General features: G+C 52.7%; 9 protein-coding genes across 9 annotated transcripts; 3 read left to right on the forward strand and 6 right to left on the reverse strand.

Annotated features, from left to right (window-relative positions):
• Positions 1 to 957: 957 nt before the first annotated feature.
• On the reverse strand, positions 958 to 2935 carry PG997_009591 (D-lactate dehydrogenase - mitochondrial; the record flags this gene model as incomplete). The annotated part of the gene is made up of 5 exons (XM_066813906.1): positions 958 to 1331; positions 1402 to 1800; positions 1853 to 2071; positions 2177 to 2579; positions 2636 to 2935. The coding sequence occupies 5 exons, from the start codon at positions 2933 to 2935 to the stop codon at positions 958 to 960; spliced, it is 1695 nt and encodes a 564-aa protein (XP_066665868.1).
• Positions 2936 to 7556: 4621 nt separating this feature from the next.
• Positions 7557 to 7802, reverse strand: PG997_009592 (40S ribosomal eS4 domain-containing protein; the record flags this gene model as incomplete). The annotated part of the gene is made up of 1 exon (XM_066813907.1): positions 7557 to 7802. One exon carries the CDS (start codon positions 7800 to 7802, stop codon positions 7557 to 7559), a length of 246 nt encoding a protein of 81 aa, XP_066665869.1.
• Positions 7803 to 7851: 49 nt separating this feature from the next.
• PG997_009593 (40S ribosomal protein eS4) lies at positions 7852 to 8657 on the reverse strand (the record flags this gene model as incomplete). The annotated part of the gene is made up of 3 exons (XM_066813908.1): positions 7852 to 7909; positions 8061 to 8483; positions 8644 to 8657. 3 exons carry the CDS (start codon positions 8655 to 8657, stop codon positions 7852 to 7854), a joined length of 495 nt encoding a protein of 164 aa, XP_066665870.1.
• A 1074-nt stretch (positions 8658 to 9731) lies between these two features.
• On the reverse strand, positions 9732 to 11366 carry PG997_009594 (MYB DNA-binding domain-containing protein; the record flags this gene model as incomplete). Its single annotated transcript, XM_066813909.1, has 1 exon — positions 9732 to 11366. One exon carries the CDS (start codon positions 11364 to 11366, stop codon positions 9732 to 9734), a length of 1635 nt encoding a protein of 544 aa, XP_066665871.1.
• Positions 11367 to 12694: 1328 nt separating this feature from the next.
• Positions 12695 to 13064, forward strand: PG997_009595 (uncharacterized protein; the record flags this gene model as incomplete). The annotated part of the gene is made up of 2 exons (XM_066813910.1): positions 12695 to 12755; positions 12829 to 13064. The coding sequence occupies 2 exons, from the start codon at positions 12695 to 12697 to the stop codon at positions 13062 to 13064; spliced, it is 297 nt and encodes a 98-aa protein (XP_066665872.1).
• Positions 13065 to 13654: 590 nt separating this feature from the next.
• Positions 13655 to 15917, reverse strand: PG997_009596 (uncharacterized protein; the record flags this gene model as incomplete). Its single annotated transcript, XM_066813911.1, has 6 exons — positions 13655 to 14063; positions 14215 to 14785; positions 14938 to 15439; positions 15496 to 15591; positions 15652 to 15734; positions 15800 to 15917. The coding sequence occupies 6 exons, from the start codon at positions 15915 to 15917 to the stop codon at positions 13655 to 13657; spliced, it is 1779 nt and encodes a 592-aa protein (XP_066665873.1).
• A 1507-nt stretch (positions 15918 to 17424) lies between these two features.
• On the forward strand, positions 17425 to 18900 carry PG997_009597 (phospholipid-binding protein; the record flags this gene model as incomplete). Its single annotated transcript, XM_066813912.1, has 1 exon — positions 17425 to 18900. The coding sequence occupies one exon, from the start codon at positions 17425 to 17427 to the stop codon at positions 18898 to 18900; it is 1476 nt and encodes a 491-aa protein (XP_066665874.1).
• Positions 18901 to 19622: 722 nt separating this feature from the next.
• PG997_009598 (uncharacterized protein) lies at positions 19623 to 21065 on the reverse strand (the record flags this gene model as incomplete). The annotated part of the gene is made up of 2 exons (XM_066813913.1): positions 19623 to 20892; positions 20974 to 21065. The coding sequence occupies 2 exons, from the start codon at positions 21063 to 21065 to the stop codon at positions 19623 to 19625; spliced, it is 1362 nt and encodes a 453-aa protein (XP_066665875.1).
• Positions 21066 to 21739: 674 nt separating this feature from the next.
• Positions 21740 to 22229, forward strand: PG997_009599 (uncharacterized protein; the record flags this gene model as incomplete). Its single annotated transcript, XM_066813914.1, has 2 exons — positions 21740 to 22072; positions 22140 to 22229. 2 exons carry the CDS (start codon positions 21740 to 21742, stop codon positions 22227 to 22229), a joined length of 423 nt encoding a protein of 140 aa, XP_066665876.1.
• Positions 22230 to 22454: the final 225 nt, after the last annotated feature.

Below are 22454 nucleotides of genomic sequence, written 5' to 3' on the forward strand. Positions count from 1 at the left end.
GATTTGTTCTCGTGTGGTTGAGAAGGAGCGCCCTAGGTAGGAGGCGGAGGCCAAGGAAGGAATGGCAAACGAAAATGAGAGAAGGGAAGGTGCGTATGTAGAGACCAACCCAGCGTTTCGTTTGCACGAAAATATTTGACGGGTCAATACAATCAATTGATGAATCAACTGCTTGGTGCAAGTTCTGATCCTCGCCGCTCCGTTGAAGATTGTCAAACAGAGGTTACTTTGTATTCAATATCACCACCGAGCTGGGACGGTGCCGTGGGGAAGGAATGAGAAAGTGTTTGTTAACGCCTGCTTGGCTGGGAAGGCTCTAATTCACTTTGATGTTTCGGATATCTGCAGCTTGGGTGGTCTACTGCGGTTGGATGTTTGTTTAAGATCATTTGCACGATTTAGGTTATTGAGCAATTACTTTGGGGCTGGTGATCTTGAAGTACGAGTAGTCCTAGCCAGCTGGAGGACATTGGTGCTTGCTTGCTTATATACATGTTCTCACGGGGCCAGTCCGCTGGTCATGCTGCCCACAAGGGGCAAGTAGTGAGAGAAACCTGAACAGTTGCCATATAATATTGTATCTCCATGTGGAACAGCTACAGTAACAACTTTTGCAATATCTACAATATATATGTATTGTGACACATAAGAAAATGCTAGCTTACAGACAGCCGCAAGCATGGCATGCTACCTAGGTATAAATGCCAAATAACTTTTTGTGGCCGATCATGTTGATATGCATAACATAGAAAGGGGGTTAGGGGCGACAGCCACCTTTGCAAGATCTATCTTGCCGAACCTTGTAAATGCGCCGGTACTGTTGCTTTTGGTGACAAACTGACGCCTTGTAAATGAACATGTGAGGAGGAGATGCGCTCAGCTCGCCTGCGTTGTAACATGGAATTTGGCAAGTCCTTAGCCAAATCGTCACGGTCACCTGCCACAGCTGAGATGAATCTAGGGTAAATCCATTATCTTGCCCGGATTCATGATCCACAGTGGATCGAGTGCCTGCTTTATCTGCCTCATGACAGCGAGCGTCTCGGGGCCAACCTCCAGGAGCAGCGAATCCTTCTTGCCCCAGCCGATGGAGTGCTCGCCAGTGCATGTGCCCTCCATATCAATGGCGCGCTTGACCATGTTCTTGACGCATATCTCGACCTTTTCCCGTTCGTCCTTGTTCTGTCGATTGTAGATGATGCTTTCGTGGAAATTACCGTCGCCAATGTGGCCCAGGATACTGGCGAAAAGACCAAGCTCGTCCATCTCTTTCTTGCTGATCTCAATAATATCAGCCAGTCTACTGAAGGGTACCGCAACGTCAGTACTCCCTATCACGGTTGTTAGTACATGATGCCCGGACTCGGATCTGTGAGAGTGGCCAGAGGCTATCAGACTTACAGACTTCATCGCCCTCTTTCCTGAGAGATAGCATGGACCATAATGACTCTTTGCGAGCAGACCAGAGAAGCTTCTGCTCACGCTGGTCTTTTGCGAACTCGAAATTGCCGCCCTTATGACACTTGGTGATGTTCTGGACCAGACCGATGTGCTCCTTTACACTAGCCTTCGTGCCTGAAAACTTGAAGAACAGCGTTGGCGCCTCTTTCCAGACCCGCGGTGCAGTTGCGCCGCCCAAGTTGACTACCTTCATTTGAACTTCGTCCATGATCTCCATGGCTGCCACTGGAACCCCAGTCTGCATGACCTGAGCTGCAGCTGCAGCAGCGTCACGGATGGTAGGAAAAGTCACGACAGCCACAGATAGATCCTCAGGGACAACGGCAAGTTTAAGTGTTGCTGTTAACTTAGTTAGCCACACCTTCGGAAACATCACATGGCATAAACTGACCTTCTGTCACGAGACCGAGCGTGCCTTCAGAGCCCACGAAAATGCCGTTGAGGTTGTAGCCAGCTGAGGATTTCCTCGGCCTTTGGCGTGTCTTGATGACTGTACCATCCGCAAGTACTACCGTAAGATTGATCACCCAGTCTTTCATGGTTCCGTACTTGACTGCATTCGTTCCTGAACAATTTGTCCCGACCATGCCACCGATCTTAGCGCTTGGGCCTATCACATGCAAGTTAGATTACCATCCCGTATCGTATTATGTGCTTGTGTGTGTGTGTGTGTGTAGTTGATAGAACCCGAGTTCTTTTTACTTATGTGACATACCTGGATCAATGGGGAAGAAAAGTCCACTCTCCAGTTTGGCCAGCTGGTCGTTCAACTCTTGCCATCCAATACTGGGTTGAACGACAACATCCATGTCGTCTTTATGAAACTGAATTATCTGGTCCATATAGGCGAAGTCGACACTGATGCCACCATATGGTGCCGAGAAGTTGCCTTCCAGACTGGAACCCCCTGAATATGGGATGATTGGGACATGATACTTATGGCAAATCTTGGCGATGGTCGATACCTGCTGCGTAGACCTTGGATACGCTACAGCCACGGGAAGCCCATCAGGGTTTGTTGTCGACCACTCAGAATAACCATGAGCGTGCAGGTCGTCCGGATCCGTGGAGATGATGTCATCCTCTCCGCCAATCTCACGCCGGATTTCTCTCAGTGCCTGCAGAATTTGTAAGCCAAAGCAGCCCTATCAGGACTTGATGTACCCAAACTAACCGCTTCCAATTCGACCATCGACGCATACTCCGGCGAAGGGATTTTGGAATCGAAAAGCATAATGGGGCGTGGCTTTGGGGCCTCGAACCCAGCGGCAGCTAACGTAAACCCCAGGAGGCCGGCAGTAGCTGACAAGGCAACGACGGAGCCGCCGGACCAGGTCGGGGGACGTTGATGAGGGCCAGTAACAGAGTGCAGCCGGCCATCTGCGCCACGGCCTGAAGTTCTTCTCGATGTCGAGTGATAGAATGAGCGACGCCAAGCGCCCGTAAAGGGCCTGGCAAAGTACTTGGCCGACATGCAGAGAGGTACCAGCCGAGCTGTTGTGTGAGTCGGTATGCTACTCACGGTCGATGGAAGGCTGCAACCGGGAGTGTGGCGGTATCAAGCGGTTATATACTGACCCGAGGTCCAGTCTGCCTCCAATCGCGGATTTGAACTTGATCTCGACGTCTTTTCCTGGTCTCGTGGAGGAAAGGTGCCACTAGTTGAGTCTTTTTGTTTCCCAACTTCGTGTCTCCTGGGCAGGCATACAAACAAAGTGATAACCAGTACTGAAGCCAAGAAATGGTGTAAGTGGCCTTGACACGAAAGGTGCCAACAGGAGCAGAGCACGTGGCACCCTTAAAAATGTATCTGACCCCTTTGAGGGAGACCAAGAAGTGACCTGAGATGTGGGGGTCGTATAAAGGGATATATAAGTTGAGGGAGTGTGTATATGTAAGTCGGTATGCATGTGGCAGGTTCAAAGTACGACACGATGGATAGAAAAGTATAAGAAACGATACAGGAGAAAGCGAGCACACGACCTCAGGCACCCCCACGATGGGATAAATAACGCTTCAAGCACAAAACGCAGACAATGCTCATGTAATAGAAATGTCAAGGCAGGGAAGCTTGGCCTCTGATGGGCTCGACTTTCCGAATCGGTGACCAATGCAGGCTTAGAAGCATTTGAGTGGATTCCCCGTAAGCTAGGAGGGTTCAAGCCAAGGAAGAACCAGTCTTTAGTCTGCCACCTGGGGGTATATACTTTAGGTGGCCCCCGATGGCGGTTCGAAAGGGAAAGGTGCCTTGCCGGGGACATAGGTCTTGGCCCGGGATATCCACGTAGACACCTGGTAGCCTCATACATACCGAAGAGGGGCAATGTTCACGAGGGTAGAAGGCAAGGTCAAGAGGTGGCTTTGCCAGAGCCGCCCAGGCTGCCGGCCGAGCTATACGCACACACACGTGGCGACAGGTCGCACCCGACATACCGGTGAAGAAGCCCTGCCAAGTAAGTAGCAGGTAAGGGGAAATTCCCGACCGAAGAGAACAAATGTTTGCTGACGGGATGTAGCCATCGGGCCATGTGTGAACGCGATGCAGAGCGTAGATGGAGTAAAGCGCGGAATGACCAACAAGTCTCGGCCCGCGTTAAACTACCCACTTGGACTTACATAGTCCAGTTTGATGACCCCCTTGAATTGCTTACAACTCCAAGTCCTGCCATGTCCCTGTAAGCTGCAGGGATTTCTCACAGACCTTGGCAGTGCTGGAGGTAGTGATGGGTTCTGGGAAGCCAACTGGCAACTGAAGTATCGCAGAGTAGCAATGCTTCGGATGTAATTGCTCAGGAAGATATTCCGCTGGCACGTAGATCGATTCCATGTTGCGGAAACGATGATGTGGTACAAAGTGACAGCTCCGAAAAACAGGAACATTGACAACCTTGCCTTACTTGCAGTCCCATGCATCTCCAAGGCAGCTTGTCATGTCTTGGTGGGGAGGATGGAGAAACGGGGGATGTTGCAGAGAAGGAGGGGTGCGCTGAGGGGTAAGAAGGAAGGTAAGTAGGAAGCAGGTAGGTAGGTAATATCGTAATACATGGCTAGATGCACGACTTGCATACACGATCAGTGTCAGCAAAAATCCGTCAATTACGGCTTGAGCCATAAATATTCGGGCTTGGCACCGTCGATATACCAATAACCTTGCACCAAACTGCCAGCCCTTTGGCCCGCGCTGACGGCTGACTGGAGTGTCAGGGAACCCATCAGGACCGTACATGACTGAAAACTACAGACATGGTGCTTGTATTCCAGCGTGCAGAACCCGCCGAGGAGGATCGATGTTGGATAAATCCTTAACCCTGTACCTCTGCTAGATACCGGACTACCGATATCTCCAACGTTGAAACATTGATAGAGTAGTTCGCTTTATAAGTGGGCATACCCACGCAACCCCATGCCCACTACTCCACACGATCCCTTGCTAGAGCGTTTGCTATAGGGTCAGATGAGCTTCGTGGGAGCCGGGAGCAGTACCGGGAGGGCTTATGGATTTGCATGTAAGTGACAGTCAGCGATGCCCATTAGCGCGCGCGCTGGCTTCTCGCTGTATCGCGACGGCAGAAGCTTGGAAAGTAGGAGGTAAGCAGGCAACATACACTCTTCCACACACAAGGTCATGAACAAAACCCCATCTGCATGTCAGAGCAATACAGCACCGCAATGCCGGCGGGGAAAGAAGCGGCTCGTGACATTCTAGCGCGAGTATATAACGTGAGAACGAAGACACCACCGACGGTTGAGAGTTGAACGCTGCCGGGAACAGTGTGGATCCTGGAGAGGCCACAGAGGAATTATATCACAATGCCTTCTGACAATGCTGGAGGTGTGGTGCTGACCTAGAAGGTGTTGGGTCCCCAAATCCCCAGAATCCACGGTTGCTGACAGCGGTGTCCAGCACCTGGCGTATGCAGTGTGACTCAAGGGATATATTAACGAGGCAGCTTGCATAGAGCGTGGCAGGCCCTAGGGCAACAGGCCCGAGCCGACAACGAAGAGAGAATCCCGAGCTGTGTCCTGTCGATCCTAAATCCTCCACGGAGGCGGTCAACTGAAGATCGGGTAGGATGCGCGACGGGAGGCCAGATGCCTCCATTGCGAAATTCATAGGAGGTGTGTACTTGAAGAACACATCAGGTAGCCTACCGATTTTTTCAAGTATCATGAGAGCTGATGGCATTACCCAAAGCAGCAATCCGAAGCTATGTCTCAGATTACTAGTATCCCCTCACACAGTGCAAACAGGCACCTATGATAGAGTCAACCTTGAAGGGAGGGGACGAACGTAAGACCGGCTAGGCTGGGAAACAACCGGCCATGCCATGAAAATGGCATGCCTGATAGCATCCGAGGTTTACCGTCTACACAATATACCAGTGAAGGCGTCTTGTTTGCTCGCTGCGGCACATTTCAGCCCGCCCAGGCACGGGGCGTTACGGTTCCTGGCGGGTCCAGGATCATCGGTTGGTCATACAACATGTGTATGTAGATACAATACCTCATCAATGTATGTATGTGACAGCGCCGCCAGAGGGTCGCCTTGCATTCTGCCAGCCGACCCCGATTGTACCCTAACCTCCGCAGACTCGCAGAGTCCAGGCCTCCTTGGAGATAAGTTGTGTAACGCACGCAGGCTTTGCCCCGTGTCGTACGTAGCTCGCGAGGCTTCGAGACGCAAGAGTCAACTTGCTGACGCCCCTTGACCCAAGCCACACTACCCTCGGTACATACACTGGATGAGAGTGATGGGTTGTATGGCCTTACATCCATGTTAGTATCATATGGATTGCATCATCCGTCCCTCAACAGCAATGGCAAATGCCCGTATCGTGTGGGACGTAGCGCGGTAGATAGATGTGTGGCAGCTCAACCCGTTTACTGAGTGGTCACCATTGGATAACTCGGTGTTGCCGGTCCATCTGCACACCCCCTCCCCCCACTAGAACAGGCAACCCATGCAACTTTTGGGGTGCAGTGACTGATCGCCTGAGGCTGACAAGGTGGCACGATAATCTCGATCTTTGGATCGTTGGTGCCAAAACACTTGCTTCAGGAAAGATTCTCTGATGAAATCAAGCAACCCTCCCTCGGGGCTTACATAGACCTCGTTTCCATTCTATGACGAGAAGGTAAGCCACTCAAGATCGCCGGGTGGGCTGCTGTCACCAGTATGTCTGGGGGACCAATCGTATAACTGTTTGTAGTCGGAAGGGTCTCCTGCAGCGGACGAAAAAAAGAAAAGAACAAGGACGGCAATGGAGGGGGCGAAGATGGTACCGGTCGGAAGTGTATTGCCGCCTATAAACAAATAGACAAATTCACTACTCGGGCGAACGGGTATAGCAGCCATGATAGGATTGTATGTGAGTCGCCCTCTCCGGCCAGTAAACGACCAGGAGACAGTCCGACTTCAAGTGTCGCTTCCTCTTTCTGCGTGATGCGGACGAGTAGTGAGTTAGGTATGATGAAGCGTGTGACATTTGACCGCTGCTTCCTAGAACTGCAGTTTGCTCTTGACAGAACGCTTTCCGGCATTCAACGTATCACCATCGTGTCGATCAATACCTGAAAAAAATTGCAAAGTGCACTGGCTGAATGATTGGCAACTGCTGCCTTTGCTTGGACTTTTACTACCAAAATAACGACCAAACGGGCAGGCCCAGCGCCATACGGATATGGGTGTGCATCGCAAAGCCAACACGGTGTTGGCAACGCCGTCACAAACGATAGCACCTTGGGCGGTGAAGAGGGACATGCTGTGTCACTGTCGTGCTACTGCATGGTGCCTCGTAACGACACTGGCTCCAAGTTTACCCGGAGCACCTCGACTGCACCAAGGAGATCAAGGATGCTCAGGCCTTCTAGTAGCGGCATGCTTATACGTCACGATGGAACAAGAGCGGAACCAACTGTTCATAATTCAGATTCTTCTCCGGGGCTGAATTGGTCGTCAGGTATCAATTGGGTCTCATTGGACCATTCAATGAACAAACTACCTAGTAGAAAGCACAAACATTCATGCCGTAGACTCCAGCCCCATGCAAGTAAAAGTCAACCATTTTTCGTGTCCCGTTTCCCAAATCCAGAATTTAGTGGCCAGCCAGAGTGTTGGCTCGGCGACGGTCACGCTCCTCAGCAATGGAGAGCTTTACACCCTTGCCCTTAGGCAGGGAAATCCAGGGCTTCTCGGAACCGATCACGAAGACGTTGCTCTCACGGGTGGCGAAGGTGTTGTCAATAGCATCCTTGATGTGGACGATGTTGAAACCACCATCGTGACGCTCACGGTGGGTGATGACACCAACACGACCCATGTTGCGACCACCTGTAACCATGGCGATGGCACCAGTGTCGAACTTCACGAAGTCGGTGATCTTGCCAGTCTCAAGGTTGATCTTGACAGTGTCGTTGACCTTGATGGAAGGGGTCGGGGTAGCGGATGCTGTTATATCACGTTAGCATCCAGTTGGGAGAGGGGATACATACAGCCATCGTCTCAAAGCTCCTTATCGATCATTTATTCCATTTCCGCGCGAACGGGTGGTTCGACCAAAGCTTGATCCAACGACTGAATGATGGCTAACAGAACTTACGTTCGTGCATCGTGCGTAACCAAGAATGGGATGCCGCCCTTGCCGAGCTGGACGCGCTTGACCTTGCCGAGCTTGTACTCAGCCTCCTCAGCCTGGATGCGGTGGACGGTGAAGCGGCCCTTGGTGTCGTAGACGAGGCGGAAGTGCTCGCCAGTCTTCTCGATGGAGATGACGTCCATGAAGCCAGCGGGGAAGGTCATGTCGGTGCGGACCTTGCCATCAACCTTGATGAGGCGCTGCATCATGATCGACTTGGTCTCGCGGTAGTTCAGGGCGTACTTGAGACGGTTGCGCAGGAAGATGATGAGGGGCAGGCATTCTCGCTGCTTGTGAGGACCGGCCGAGGGCTTGGGGGCATAGACACCCGACAGCTTGTCGAGAAGCCAGTGCGAGGGGGCGCTCAAGCGCTTCTGGTGCTTCTTACTATTCAAGGAGGACGTATCAGCATCGCGAATGTTTTTTTCGAGGTCGTGTCGTTGGGTTTCGCATCAAGGCTTTGAAAACTGCAAAACAGAGCAGTCGCCGTCTGCCGACAGCGCGAAACCGGGCAGATATGCTGAGCAATTGGGATTGGGGTACTTACGGTCCTCTACCCATCTTGACTGTTGTGGATTAGTTGATCGTTGATCGTTGTCGTGAGAATGGGTGTCTCTGGATCAGTGATGCCGGCTTGATGGGAAAAGTTCGAGCGTCGAAAAGAGTGCTTGACAAATTAATTTTGGTAGGTCAGTGAGCCCCACCTCGAGCAGGTTTGGCCAATGGCCTCTCTATCTAGGGTAGGGCACCACAGCTTTCTCCTAGGTTTACCCGGAATAATTGCGGGGCATCTTTCTGCCGTCCGACAACCTCGCGTCTGGTCGCTTTGCTCAACTGAAGGTACATTGTACGTACATCCTGGCGTGCAGCAGATGCAGCGGGCCCTATTCATTCGGTAACGAAATGGAATAGGGGACAAAGGCTACTGTTTTCTTGTAGGAAGTGTCTACTACATGATTACCAGTCGTTGAATGGAGGACCAGGACCACTATCCTACCGTATCCTACGTATCAACATTTTGATGATGGTAAATCTACCACCTTCCTGAGTGCTCCCACTCATATGCACGTTTGCTGTGAATTGGTTTGGCCATTGGTCGCTGTCTTGTACGGTATCCCAGTAGAGGAGTTGTTCACTTAGGTAACTACGTGTAGCTAATGGGAGGACAACGGTTTAGTCTGCATTGGCTTGATGATGCATTGGTATCTATCTACTTTAGGTAGTGTGATCGGAATGATAATTCCCTCAAGGTGCGAGTGCTCAGTTCGAAATATTGTTGCGTATAAACCCAGGCATGCGTGCTCTGCCTTCGCCAAACCCTCTCTATTTGTCTTCTTTCTCTCTCACCTGCCCTGGAAATATTTCCGCCGTGCCCCCGATCTGAGAAGCTTTCCTCTTTCCGCGGTCTGCAAACCTGAGCACCTGAGTGTTGGATAGAACCCGCCATACTTGATCTTCTCCGGACCATAAAGCTGTTCTTATACCCAAAACACACACTTGTCTGGTGCCGGACAGCGTGTCTCCATACTCCCATCCCCTTGGGACGAGTACTGATCTTTCGTACAGGGTCGCGCCTGTTAGTGTTGGGCCCAGTGTGTCCATCCTTCCACTATTTTCGAACCGAGTGCTAGTACGTCAACCAAGACCGCGTTTGTCTTGAGATGGTACCATACCCTCCTGCGTTGTGTCCTCAATAATCAAGCGCGCAATGTCCATGGCCGTCCCAGCCGAGTCGTTCCAATACATGCCGGATATGGCTTGAGATGCATCTACGCTGTCCTGATGCATCGACGAAATCGGCCACTTTGGCATGTCCTCCTTCGAACTGCTGCGATTCAATTGCGGCTCAAGCACCGACGACTTGGACCTGTTAAGGGAGTTCTCGATGTTCATCTCGACACATGGCTCGAGCAGACTGCCTCGCCCTGGTTCCTTGACTTGCATCGTCGTCTTCTCGGCGCTAGCAAATCTCTCTGGATACTTATTGCGCATCCGATCTCTCAGGTCGGTAGGTTGGCGAGTTGAGAGATGGAACTGGGGGTCTCTTTGAATCTTGGTCCATTGCGGGCCATAACGCTCGAAGCCTTGCAATATTTCCCGGTCATCCTGCTCCGAAAAAGGTCGACGACCACGCCGTTGGGACTTCTTGAACGGGCCCTTGATACCGAGCTCGCGCAAATCCTCAAGTTTCTTGCGATGAGCCCGACTTTTGCGCGGCTTCGGAAAGCTATCGTCATCGTCATTCTGGACTGTGTAAGCCATCTCGGTTTCAGCGTTCTCCTCGGGTTCATTGAGTATGTTCTCTGACATGAGACCTTTTTTGGGCTTGGGCTTCGAGGCTGGAACCTGTGGCCTATCTGTGTATGCCCTCTCCTTACGATTCGTTCCCGCTCTTAATTCCTCGGGGCAACACGTTCTGAACCTATCCTTGAGGTCACCGGCGCTTCGATCGTTGAAACTGTACTCAGAATCCTCCAGAATGTCCGTCCATCTGCCCACACCATGTTTCGACACGCCCAGCAACAAGTTATTGGTTTCCTTCTCAGACCATTTCCTTCGAGGTTTCGCCGCTCGCCTTTTGGGCTTACCATTCGTGCTCGAGCCAGGCTCCGAGTCAGGTGCAGGGCTCGCAAGCCCTCTCTCATCCGCTACCGGGTTTTTCAGATCCCGCGGCTTCACGATATTTGGTGCCTGGGGTGGCTCAGAGCGTGGACGATCATCGAAGGAGCCGGAAGAGATCGGTGGGAACAAGGGCTGTGCGGTCTGAGGCGGCGGCTCAAGGAGTCCGACAATAATCGGAGGGAACATGTGCGGTGGCGAGGCAGCCTTCTGCTTCTTCAGAGGCTGTGGCAGCTGTACGAAGTCCTCCTTGACCGGCCTCTTCTTCGTAGACGACTCTTCGAATACCTCAGGGGTGTCGTCTAAAATCATCCGAATATCTTGGGATCGGAGCTCCTGCGAGGAGATGTGATGAGAGAGGTTTCGGTCGACAGCGAAACCGCCATCCTTCCGGGAGAAGACTGTATTCGAGAAGCCATCTTCGGTCATAGACAGCAAAGACGGCAGAGACTGCGTTGCCGACGGCCCCCCACCCCCTTCCTTACCATCTGTTCTTTGGCCTGCATCGGGCTCGACGGGTGGGGGGTGTTGGCGGCCGTTGGGCTTCGGTAAGGTGAAGCCATTGATGGGAGGGAGCTCGGCTTGGTGAAGTCGTGGGGTGGCTTCTGATTCGTTAAGGAGGTGTATCAATCGGGGCTCGATAGTGGCCATCGCGGCATTTTCGGTTGACATCTGACGTAAAGCATGGAGAAGAAAGACATAGAAGGGGTTGGCAATGAAGGAAAGGCGTGCGTTTCAACAAGAAGCAGGGAAGACTATGGAGAGTACAGGACAAGTGATCTATGTGGTTATACAACTTCGCAATGCCTAGCCCGGCTGAGATGATCCAAGATCGTACTCAGTCAGTAGAGTGCCACAATCGGGCCAACTTGGTCGCCTAGTCAGTCCAACAGCCCAGTAAGGGTTACCTTCACGGACACACGGACAGCTGCCTCATATGAGCATCAACGATACCAGCTCTGGTACCGGCAGTTCTTCAGAGTTCCAGCAATATGGACGAGGTTCCATGGAGACTGGTGAGCGCCTGTGGACTGGAGCGGAGCTGGCGATGAAGGGTTGGACTTCGGGGGGGTTGGCGCCATTAACAACATCAACTCGGGATACAAGGCAGACGCCGGATGCCTAACGCTGAGCGGATAGGTTCTTGGTAATTTGCTCTCGGGTTCGATGAATGGTAACGAATATAGCAACAGGCAATTGATGCATGCAGATGCAGCAACGATTTTGAAGCATAGGGCGTGCGGGTTATGAGCTAATTGTCAGGTGCCTGGGGACGTTGAAGTATGAGGGCAGGTCATCATTGATGTTCTTGAGGTATCTCGACCTTCTTCGGGTCGGGGTTAACATGGATGTTTGGTTAGGTCCACTGTGCAGTTATTACCCCTCGCTGAATTGGTGAGTCCTGGGCGACCAAGCGACTTAGATTTTGGGTGCTCCAGCCAGGCCCCTTGCCCCCCTAGCAGCTTAGCCCCTAGGTATTGGTAGGTAGGCAGCGATGCCAGCATACATACCTACATTATGTACTTACTAACATACCACATCGTAAAAGATCCACCCCTGGCAATCAACAAACACCTCCATCGCTTCCCAGAATCCGGGGCTGAGCACACACAGCCTTATGTACCCCAATGGCTAGTTCATCAACCAACTGTGACAGAAAGCCAATATAAGCCAAACGCCTAGAACATCGATTGATCGGCACTGGATAAGAGCAACATCAGAAGGCAACCCGGGCCGATCGGGATCTTGCGTGAGTAAAAGTGTCATGCTGGGTGAGTCGTCACACAACCTAGGTACCTCGTATTAATATCATGTTTCATACATATGATGTATGTAGGTAGGTATTTCACCAGTTCCCCATCAAAGTTCATTCAACCCCTGTGGACCACGGTAGTCTCTCGGCTAACTGGAGTTCTCGAGGCATCTCTCTTATCAGTCTTGGTCACGTAGCACATCAACTCACATCCATTATACCAACCATGGCTTCTCAGCTGCCCTTTCTCCCCGTGTTGTTTTCACCGTGGTGGAGCCGCTCTCACTGTACGTTTAGGCTAGTCAAGCTCTACATACTTACATATATAATACCCCATATGCTCCGAGCAACACAACATAGCGAGATCGCTAACCACCGGAAACTATATCATCAGTATCGCTGGCTGTGCCGCTCCTTTCATCTCGGCCGACTGGTTCATCGAGGAGCAGATAGACTCGCCCCAACTGCTACAACATAACGACAATGCTCGCTTAGTTGCTTTGCAACTCGGCAATGCGTACGGGCTGCTCTTCATGCTTGGGGTCGCCGTCCTTTACACGACCACAGAGCTCAAGGTTGTCCGGAACTATTTGTAGGCACTATGGATCGCGGATATAGGCCATATCGGCATCACAGCCTATCTTCTCGGTTATGAGAGGTTCATTGCGTTCTCGGACTGGAATGCGATGACCTGGGGAAACGTAGGGGCAACAGTAAGTCGGAGTATTGTGCCTCTATTTTCTGTGAAGTCAAGCAACCAGCTAACTCTAGTTTAACACGACTACAGGCTTTCCTTTTCTTGACGCGAACGGCGTATTTATATGGTCTTTTTGGCGTGGTACCGCAGTCTCCATCTTCCATCAAAAAGGTGCAGTAAAGCGTGCCGGACTGGCTTGGCCCCGCTCCAGGCAGGCGATGGCCACGAAATCCGGCATGAGTTAACATCGCGAGCTTCCATACAAATCTCAAGACCTCCCCTTACCGAAAGCTACCTCGGGTCAGCGGCCAAAAGAGCAATTTGTTTGATCAACGAAATGAGCATTGAGATGAGCAATGAAACGAGCTCTATTTGTACATGACTGTATTTGTAATCGATCACTCACCTTGATGTCAAGGACTTGTTGGCCATCATATGAAAATCTTCCTATAAGTAGTGACAGGACTCCGGCTATCACAACTGAACTCATCACTCATACATCTTGTCTCTTCTCATCTCACCAACCTCTTCTCGCGTCCCGAAAACTATCTTACCTCTCGTGCCTGCCCCTTGCGAATCACCCAGTCTCACCACCACATCGCTCAACAATCTTGCCCGCTCCGTCACCTGGAGTGGATTCGCCACCCTCAACTCTGCGACGTCCAAGTGCTTGTTGTCGTATGTAAGACCTATAACCGGGTCAAACATATCGGGAGCCTTGGCTTGAACCCCTAGGACGATGCCGATGATGCCGGCCACGATGAGCGTGGTCGCTGACAGGAACAAAATGCAGACCCAGGCCCAATCAACCTTGTAAACATTCGACATGTGCGTGACGACTGCATTTGTGGAGGCACCAAAGAAAAGAGGATTCTTTAGATCTCCCGGGTAGCAAGCGCTGGTGTTTGTGTTGCAGTTGCCGAGAAATATGTACCCGTCCACGAAATCGACCCCCTTGGCGGGGGATGTGCTCCGGCCCGTATAGGCTCAGATTCCCCGACGGCAGGTTCCCGGCAAAGGCCACGGGTGCGTGGAGGAGCTGGATGTACGTATTCAGGACCATAGCGGCACGCTCGGCGAGGAGTGGACTAGGCACCTGGCTCAGGTCTACGATGGTCTCGTTGGCACTGGCATTGGTTTCGTGGACCTCGTACACGGGGATCGTCGATGTGTCGTTGAGAAAGTACTCGATCAAATTCGAAGTTTGGGTCAAGCTCGGCGGCCGCGAGAACTGTTTCGATATCTGCTCCAGCACCACGACAGCCCACTGGTCGAACACCGTGAAGTCGGGGTTCCGAAAATCTGTCTTGAACCGCCTTATGGCGGTGACCGCGCAATCGCCTTGCTCGCAGCGCACTTTGGATTCGACGAGGGATTGTGTTACTGCACATGTAGTCGACGCCGTGACGTTGGCACGGGAATCGTCTGGCCAGCGTTCCTCTGGCGTTGCAGACCGTCGGCCAGCGCCAGACAGGAACGTGATGCGCCGTGGTGCTGTGAACGAAGCATTCCGGTTTTCCGTCTCGTTCAAGCCTCTAAGCCCGAGGAATATGCTTGGCCGACCAATCTTTGGATCCAGAACCCCGAACATACCGTCGTACTCGCAGTCGTCGCAGCGGGCTAAAAGGCCATTTTGAAGCAATCCGTTGAAAATTACCGTGGTGGGCTCACACGACAGAGAGACATATGATGACTCCACTACAGCAGTCGAAACTTATTAACGGGGGGTCCAGCTCAGGGGTTGAGGGGCAGCATGGCTAGCTTGGACTTACAAGCCATATTCGTTGTCCCTTGATTGGGGACTCCCACTATTGGGATTCCCATTAGGGATGAATAAGTTTCGGAAGTTTGGTTACGGTATGGTACATCAAGCCATCCTTCATCGTCGGCAGAAGACTTATCCAGGCGCTCGATGCGTGGGATCTTGACATTGCCCCAGTTGTCTCGGGGCCCTGCCCTGACTTTTTGATTCTGCAGAAGGGCCGACCCAAATGTATAGTCGATTGGAACAGGGACCTCGCCATCAAAGATGTTGAGATAGTAATACTGGACGAGAAGGCTCCCTCCTGGTCCCAGATCTAAGTAGCGTATGGGGACGGTCTCGGTAGATGTCTCGTTGAAGTGATGAACCAGTCTGAGAACGGCCTGGCCCCCCAGCGGAGAGAGCGACCAGAGCACAATCAACAGCATAGCGACAACACTTATCTCGCGGAACTGGACGGGGTTGACGGCAGCATCAAACATGGTGCGGACGTTCACCAGACGCCATAACGTCTACTCTTCATCAGCGGCACTGCAAAGTTATTACCGCTAACGGATGGTTGACTTACTCCCAGTTTCAGCCCTTTCTCGACGTAGTACCGGCCAACATTCTTCAGCATTCTACCGATGAGGGCAGCAAAGAGGATAGGAAATATGGTAGGCCCCTTTTCGTCCGTATTGGTTAGCCATTAGCGTTATGCGACGGAGCGAGTGCTTTCTCATACCAATTTCATGGCAGTTTCGACCACGGGGCCAATACCCTGCATGACCGGCCGATCTTGCAAGGCCGCAGCCGAGGCCGCAAGAACTATTTCAAGAAAACCAACAGTCAGAGATGTTGCTGTAGGCAACCGGAACAGACAGCAGACTCACTCAGAAAAGCGAGGGCTCCTATCGCTAGGAGGATGTCGACAACCAGCGTGGAAAGCATCTTCGTGCTCGGGTTCCAGAGCGTCTGCGGCTGGATCGCTATGTAGGACGTCACAGGCATCTTTATTCAGGTATTCCGAAAGGCTTCTATGGGGAGCAGGTCTGTTACTCCAGGCCTTGGTGGACGGATGGGGACTCGTCCTCCCTTTTATGTCTCGATAAACTCGATATATATCTTCCGTAACAAAGGATCTCAGCTATCATAAACCAAGCATTAGTCGTCTCGCAGCCACTACTATTAAAAATAGCAAATTAAGCAGCCCAAACCCTGGATAACCGGAGGCTGGGCGAATTCCTGGCTTTAGGGGCTAGCTAATAGACGGAACTATTATTAATACGTATTGAGACCAAAAAGGAAATAAGCACTATGTCAACAAAGAAGTGTGTAACAAATGAGAGAAGCAGTCAAGACAGGTCGACTTCGGTTGAATACGATATATGACTTATTTCGTGATGGCCATAGCTACGTCGTCTGGCCGCCCCAGTTTGTAGCCATGTAGATTAGCGCAAGTGTTGCCCGAGTTTAGCGGAACATGTTGTAGGTATACTCCAAGCCGTTCGTGATGGTTGTGAGTTATTTACACTACCAGAGTGTCGGGTTGTTTGGGAATCACTAACCAGGTAACTGGCTCCTTTTGGGTTTCAGCGGTATAATATGTGATTGGAGGAGAACTTCTAGGTACTTACACTGAGTCACTGACTGCATGCTGAAAGTCGGCGTCTTAGCAGCCGCTATTTAGGAGCCGCTTACCGAAGCAAAGGTTCTCCACTGGTGAGCTTCTACCACTATAGTGTTTCTATTTTGGGTGCTAATGCACTTTACGTTAGCGCAACATGACTTGGATAAAGCCATCGGAAAACCCCCCGAGAGGTTTGTATTTTCTGTGGGTAGTGGGAGTTTCAGGCTCTGAAGAACCATGCAGACAGCCTTACCGAACATTTCCAGTAGCACATGTCAAGTCACTTTTCATGATCGCCATTGGAGGTTTCCGTTCGAGCAAGATGCTGTATACCTACACGTACATTAGGTAGCATACATAAAACCTTCCTACCATTTGTTTGCATGCTGCACATTGGCCAAATTCTATGCCAGACCCATATGAGCCAAACCCCTCATCCCCCATAAGATGCAGATCGATCACAAGGCAAACCCATCGACAACGGTCAGGTGCCTTTAGTGGGTAGGGCAACCAACAGCAGGCGTACGTACATGGAACCAGGCCCAGCTAGATGAGGCTTTGCTGCACAGATATCCGGTTGAGTCGTGTCAAAACTGCTGTCAAAACACCTTTAACCACTTTTCACCTACTTTGAGGTATTTATTAACCCTCTGCTTCGCTGGTAGAGCTAATCTTGTTGCGAGTCCCTTCATAAAGTCCACCGTCACCAAGCAATGCTCGAGTCCAATGCTCCATCAACCCCCTGCGTCCCCATCCAGCGTCCCCAAATGCTAAAATAAACCTTCAAGACCTACTGTACCTACCCACCAACCATTACACAACCTTGTCACACCATTTCACCAACACCGGCCGCATCTTCCAAACGAAGAAACCTCAGCCAACCACACCATGGCGACGCCCGTCAACGATCGCCCGCCCTCTCCCTCGCCCTCTCAACTCCCCATCCCGAGCTCACCGACTTTCACCTACGCATCGACGGCCAATGTGCTCTCGTCCTACACATTACCCCTCCCACCACCGCCGCGGCCTCCGCACGCCATCCTGACCAAGGCCGATCTCGAAGCCAGCCAGACCGCCTACGCCGACCTCCTCTCCACAGCCAAGGCCTACCGCCAGGCGCTCGCCACCCTGTCCACGACCGCCTCCGCCTTCGGCGCTTCCCTCGAAGCCTGCGCCCGCCTGAAGGAGTCGCGCGCCGAAGCCCTCGGCCCGCTGCCCGGCCTCGGCGGCGGCGGCGGCGGCGGCGGCCCGAGCCTGTCCAACTCCTACACCGCCCACAAGCAAGGGTCCTGCACCGCGGACCTGCTGCTGGGCGCGAGCGGCGTCCACCACCTAGTTGCGAACCACCAGCAGATCCTGTCCGAGACGGTCTACCGCAGCTTCGAGGTGCCGCTCCTACATGAGCTCGACAAGTGGCGGGCCGCTATTGACGACGAGGACGAGCGGTACCGGCGCGAGGCGGCGGCCAGGAGCCAGGAGATCCGGCGGCTCGAGAAGGAGGGGCTCAAGCTTCACAAGCAGCGCCGGCGGGACGTATCCAAGTTCCGCGAGCACCTAGTGGAGCTCACGAGCCGGCTCGACGGCCTCACGGCCCTGCACGGCGACCATGCTAGGACCTTGCTGCGCGAGAGCCAGGAGACGAGCGTCAAGATCCTGGATGCGAGCTGCAGTCTGGTGCGGGCCGAGGTCGACATCTTCGAGAGCCTGGCCCGGAAGGGGTGGAGCGGCGGCGGCCTGGACGAGCTCCTCGAGAAGGGGCGGGACCTCTTCGCCTCCGAGGACGACGCACTGGTTGGGGCCGGCATCGTCGGGACCGCCGGCGCCCACAACGGAGTAGACGGGGCGAAGCTGTTTAGTATACTGCCGCCTAGAAGCATACTGCAGCAGGGCGACTCGGGGGTCCGATTCGGGACTGGGGGTTCCGGGAAGCCGCGGGGCCATGGCCGTGCGGATAGCCTGCTTGTCGACACCGATCGGTACCAGAGCCTCACGGGCGCGGTGGATAGAGAAAGGGGCGATAACGAGAGCATCTTTTCCGACTTCAACCAGAGCCGCGGCGTCCGGCCATTCAGCCCGCAGCCCATAAGACGGAACCACACGGACGTCATGCTGGATCCGGACTCGCTGTTCCTGGGCGATGACGAGGGTGAAGGGGCCAGGGACGTGACTGCGCAGAGCCTCACCCTAGAACGGCAGCGGGACTCCGAGGAAGAGGAAAGTGAGGAGGATGGGGCCTCGCCTTGGAAGGACGAAGGGCTGCGCAACGCCAGCGGCGGTGCACATTCTCCGGGCTCGACTGTAAAGGGCAGGAGCCGTAGATGGAGCGCATCCGATAAGGACGAGAACAGCTCTGAAAGGGGATGATGCAACCTGGCAGAGGATTGAGGATGTATTTATTACATTGCATACCTGCATACCTCATCCGGAAACTGCCCTTTACGAAGAAACGGATCAAATGAAGGACATGGTCATTGGATGGAGTTACTTGAGCAAATAGAGATTACAGGTCGCCCAGCGCGACAGCTTGTTGGAGTCGAGAGCATTAGAAGAGCTGGCATTATTAATTATACCCCCTTTATACAATATTCGGCTACAATCGCATAGAGAAAGCATTCTCATGGTGACTCGCTTCTGGCGCCTACATACAGTATGTAGTAAAGTGCGTACACCCCTTAGTGTCATCGAGTGGCATTCTGGCTACTAGAGTGCCATGCCAATACAGACATGGAGAGACAATTTTCTGTAATGTATATGGTGTCTATTGGGAATGTCTATGATGTGTCCCGTCACAAGATTCTGCATGTTGTTTGGAGGTGCTGCGAGCGTTTCGTTTCTTCCATCCTCCCTATAATGTGATTAGATGCTCTTGAGGCCTGTCCCCTCCTACTACGCCGTCGCGAGACAAATCAACCAGCTAAATGCTCCAACTCCCCTCGACGCCTGTAAAAATGCACTTTTCGGAATTCTTCTAGCCACACACTCGAGGGCAGTAGTTATGACGTAGCGAGCGCCTCACCAACCTCTCTCCGAGCAACTTGATAGTAAGCATATATCATAACCAGCTCCTCTATTCTGGGAAGAACTGTCTAGTCATCCTTATCAGCACTAACGATCTCTTTGCCAAACAGTCCAAACCAGCTGTCTAGGTAATACATAACACGCCAGTACAGGCTCGCCCGGTTGAAGTCAAATTCGCCGCTGTCGAGTCGCGGCACCTCGTCGCCTATCATGCTACCGCTCAACCACTTGATGAGAGGGATACGACTCGTCAGCCGCGCTACAACGCCGGGCTGCGGTAATAGGGCTTGGTCGGCCGATATCACCTTTATTCGGCGAGCTTCAGGGATGCGGCGACAGTACTCGTTATTCGTGGCGGTGGTGGTGGCACTCGTGGACTCGGCGGGCTCGTAGTCCACCGCACGGGAGCCGAGGTAGGCCCCAGTGACGGTGGCAGTAGAGGCGGTACCGGTAGTGTTGGAAGACATGGTGGCAGAGTCGATGGTGTGGGTCGAGGTCTGGGACTCGGGCGGCGAACCATGAAGATCAAAACTTGGGTTCCGATCGCCAGTTGGGGTACCAGCCAGCCAAGACTTCGGAAGGGTTGATGATCCCTTGCCGTTCTGAGTGCGCGAGGCCGAAGGGCGGCGCCGCTCACCACGGAACGACCGCGGGTGAGGCTGCTCATCCTGCAACATGCCGACACTGCCTTCCATATCCATCACGGCAGCATCTTCCTTAGGAGGCATGCCGCGGTAGGCCTCGGCGAACACCAAGTGGCCCATAATCTTTTGTGGCGAGGCATAGATTGCTGACTCGGCCGCATCGGCCGACTCGAATGTAACCTTAATCCAGTGTTCTCCTCCGTCCACGCGGTTGACCTTTGTCCTTTCCTGAGGCGTTAGAGCTCTTCTCCTGGTGAAGGCAGAGTCTCGCAGCTCCGACTTGTACCGCCGCTGTTCGATGGGTGGCTCGCGCGAATAGTCTTCGCATATTCGACCTGCCAGCTGCTCATACTGACTTATCGCGGCATACTGCTGCGCCGATGATCTGTAGCCCCTCAGAATGACCTCTGTGGGTTCCTGTACGAAGCGCGGTGCTTGGGCTGCCGTGGCCCCTTCATCGGGAGATACAGTCTGGGAGAGATAGCTAGTTTTGCGTTGCGAGTTGCTTGAGGCGGGAGCAAGTTCTTGGCTGGAGACGTAGTCGGCGAACAGTTTGTCGGCACCTTGCATAGTCGCATCTTCGCGCTTCGGCGGCAAGCTGCCGGTCCTCGATCGCGACCTTCTAGTCGATTTGCCGAAGGAGCCAGACTCGGGAATTGCGCGGCGTCGAGGTGCATCTCTCAGTCGGTCGCCCCTAAAACCACACGAGATTGTAAGTCAAACCGGTCTGGGACATGAAGCGTGGAGGGCATTTTTAGTCCTGCCTAGTACATACTCTGGGAATATCATAGCATATGGTCTCTTGATTCCATCGTCGCCGATGTAAAGCTCGTCATCAGGGACGTTGTGTAAGATCAAGGGAGGCATTGTACTGTGTTTTGACTCGGGTCGCCTGATGTTCGTGGGTATTTATTGACTGTAGCGACTTGGTCTCGATGTCGAATGCCGTGCAAATGGCAAGACGCGTCTCGAAAACGCAAGTTGGGGGTTGGCCTGGAGTTTGATTCGGATAAGGCCAAGATTGTGGTGGGAGTGGGCAGCAACAGTTTGCGACGGGATGCGTTCAACAACAGTGGTTGCCCTTTGACATTGACATTGTATTGATAGACATAGAATTTCTGATTTGGAGTGCAATCAATCAATCAAATGGAAAGAGGCTAAAACAAACTTGTACCTAAGCCCGACCGACCGCCCCAGCAACCAATCCATGGCCAATGGGCGAGGGTACCCAGGTACTTCTGATCGGCAAGGCGGCTGAAGCTCCAGTGGGGTATGATGTCTACATGTACGGATAGGTACGGGCCATTTCTTAGCAGGCCTGGAGCTGTAGACTGTAGCCTGTAGCTCCTCCTACGACATCATCAGACTGCCAACTTTAAAGCTCCGTCCATCCATCCGTTGAACCTCATCTTCCAACATCAACAATACGCCCCTCCTCCCAGCCGACAGCACAGCCATCTCACAACCTTCGCAATGTTCGGATTCGTATGTTCAAGATGCTCCCCATCCAATTGGTCGGACTTGGAAACTAATGGTCGATCATGCAGCGCAAAACCAAGGACATCATCACCGTCTTCCACAAGGCGAGCTCTCCGGCCTCGCTGAGGGTAACCACCCTCCTGAAGCAGGTGTCTGCCAATGCCACCGAGGCGGCCACTGAGGACCAGGCTAGCGACCACACACACCAGACCCACCCCAAGCGTCCGGAGTTCGACCTGAACATCACGGAAGATGCTCCTACCACAGATCAGCTGCAAACGATCCTCGAGTATGTGGGACAGAACAAAATCGGCACTGTCATCCCAGGTACCAACTCCAACAAGGATGCTCTGAAGAAGTTCAAGGAGAGCACCGACAACTTCAAGCGGCCAGTGGTAAGTCTCGCCAGCTTTTGAAGCTTTCCCCTCTTTCATCTGCCAGTGGACTAATACGGGCCATTAGATTGTGGACTGGAATAACGGACATGCGGTTGCCAGTGAGAATGAGTCGGAGATCTTGAAGATGCTGGACAACTTGAAGAAGGGAGAGTAAATGTGCTGTAAGCTTGATACCAACAACTTTTTACAAATCAGGGCTGCTTGTCCCCTGTATAAATGTCACATCTCAAATATTCTGTCATGACCTTCTTATCCGGTGATTCTTCTTACGATAAACAAGCCTGACAATTGGCCTAGCCGTGGGTTGGAGGGAGTGTCCCTCGCGGCAAGGGCCAGTCCAAGCCAGTTCGCGTGGATCTTAATACGTTTGGCTTTGTCT

The sequence above is a fragment of the Apiospora hydei genome (genome assembly GCF_038363865.1).
Source record: "Apiospora hydei strain CBS 114990 chromosome Unknown utg000007l_segment0_segment0, whole genome shotgun sequence".
Taxonomy (NCBI): domain Eukaryota; kingdom Fungi; phylum Ascomycota; class Sordariomycetes; order Amphisphaeriales; family Apiosporaceae; genus Apiospora; species Apiospora hydei.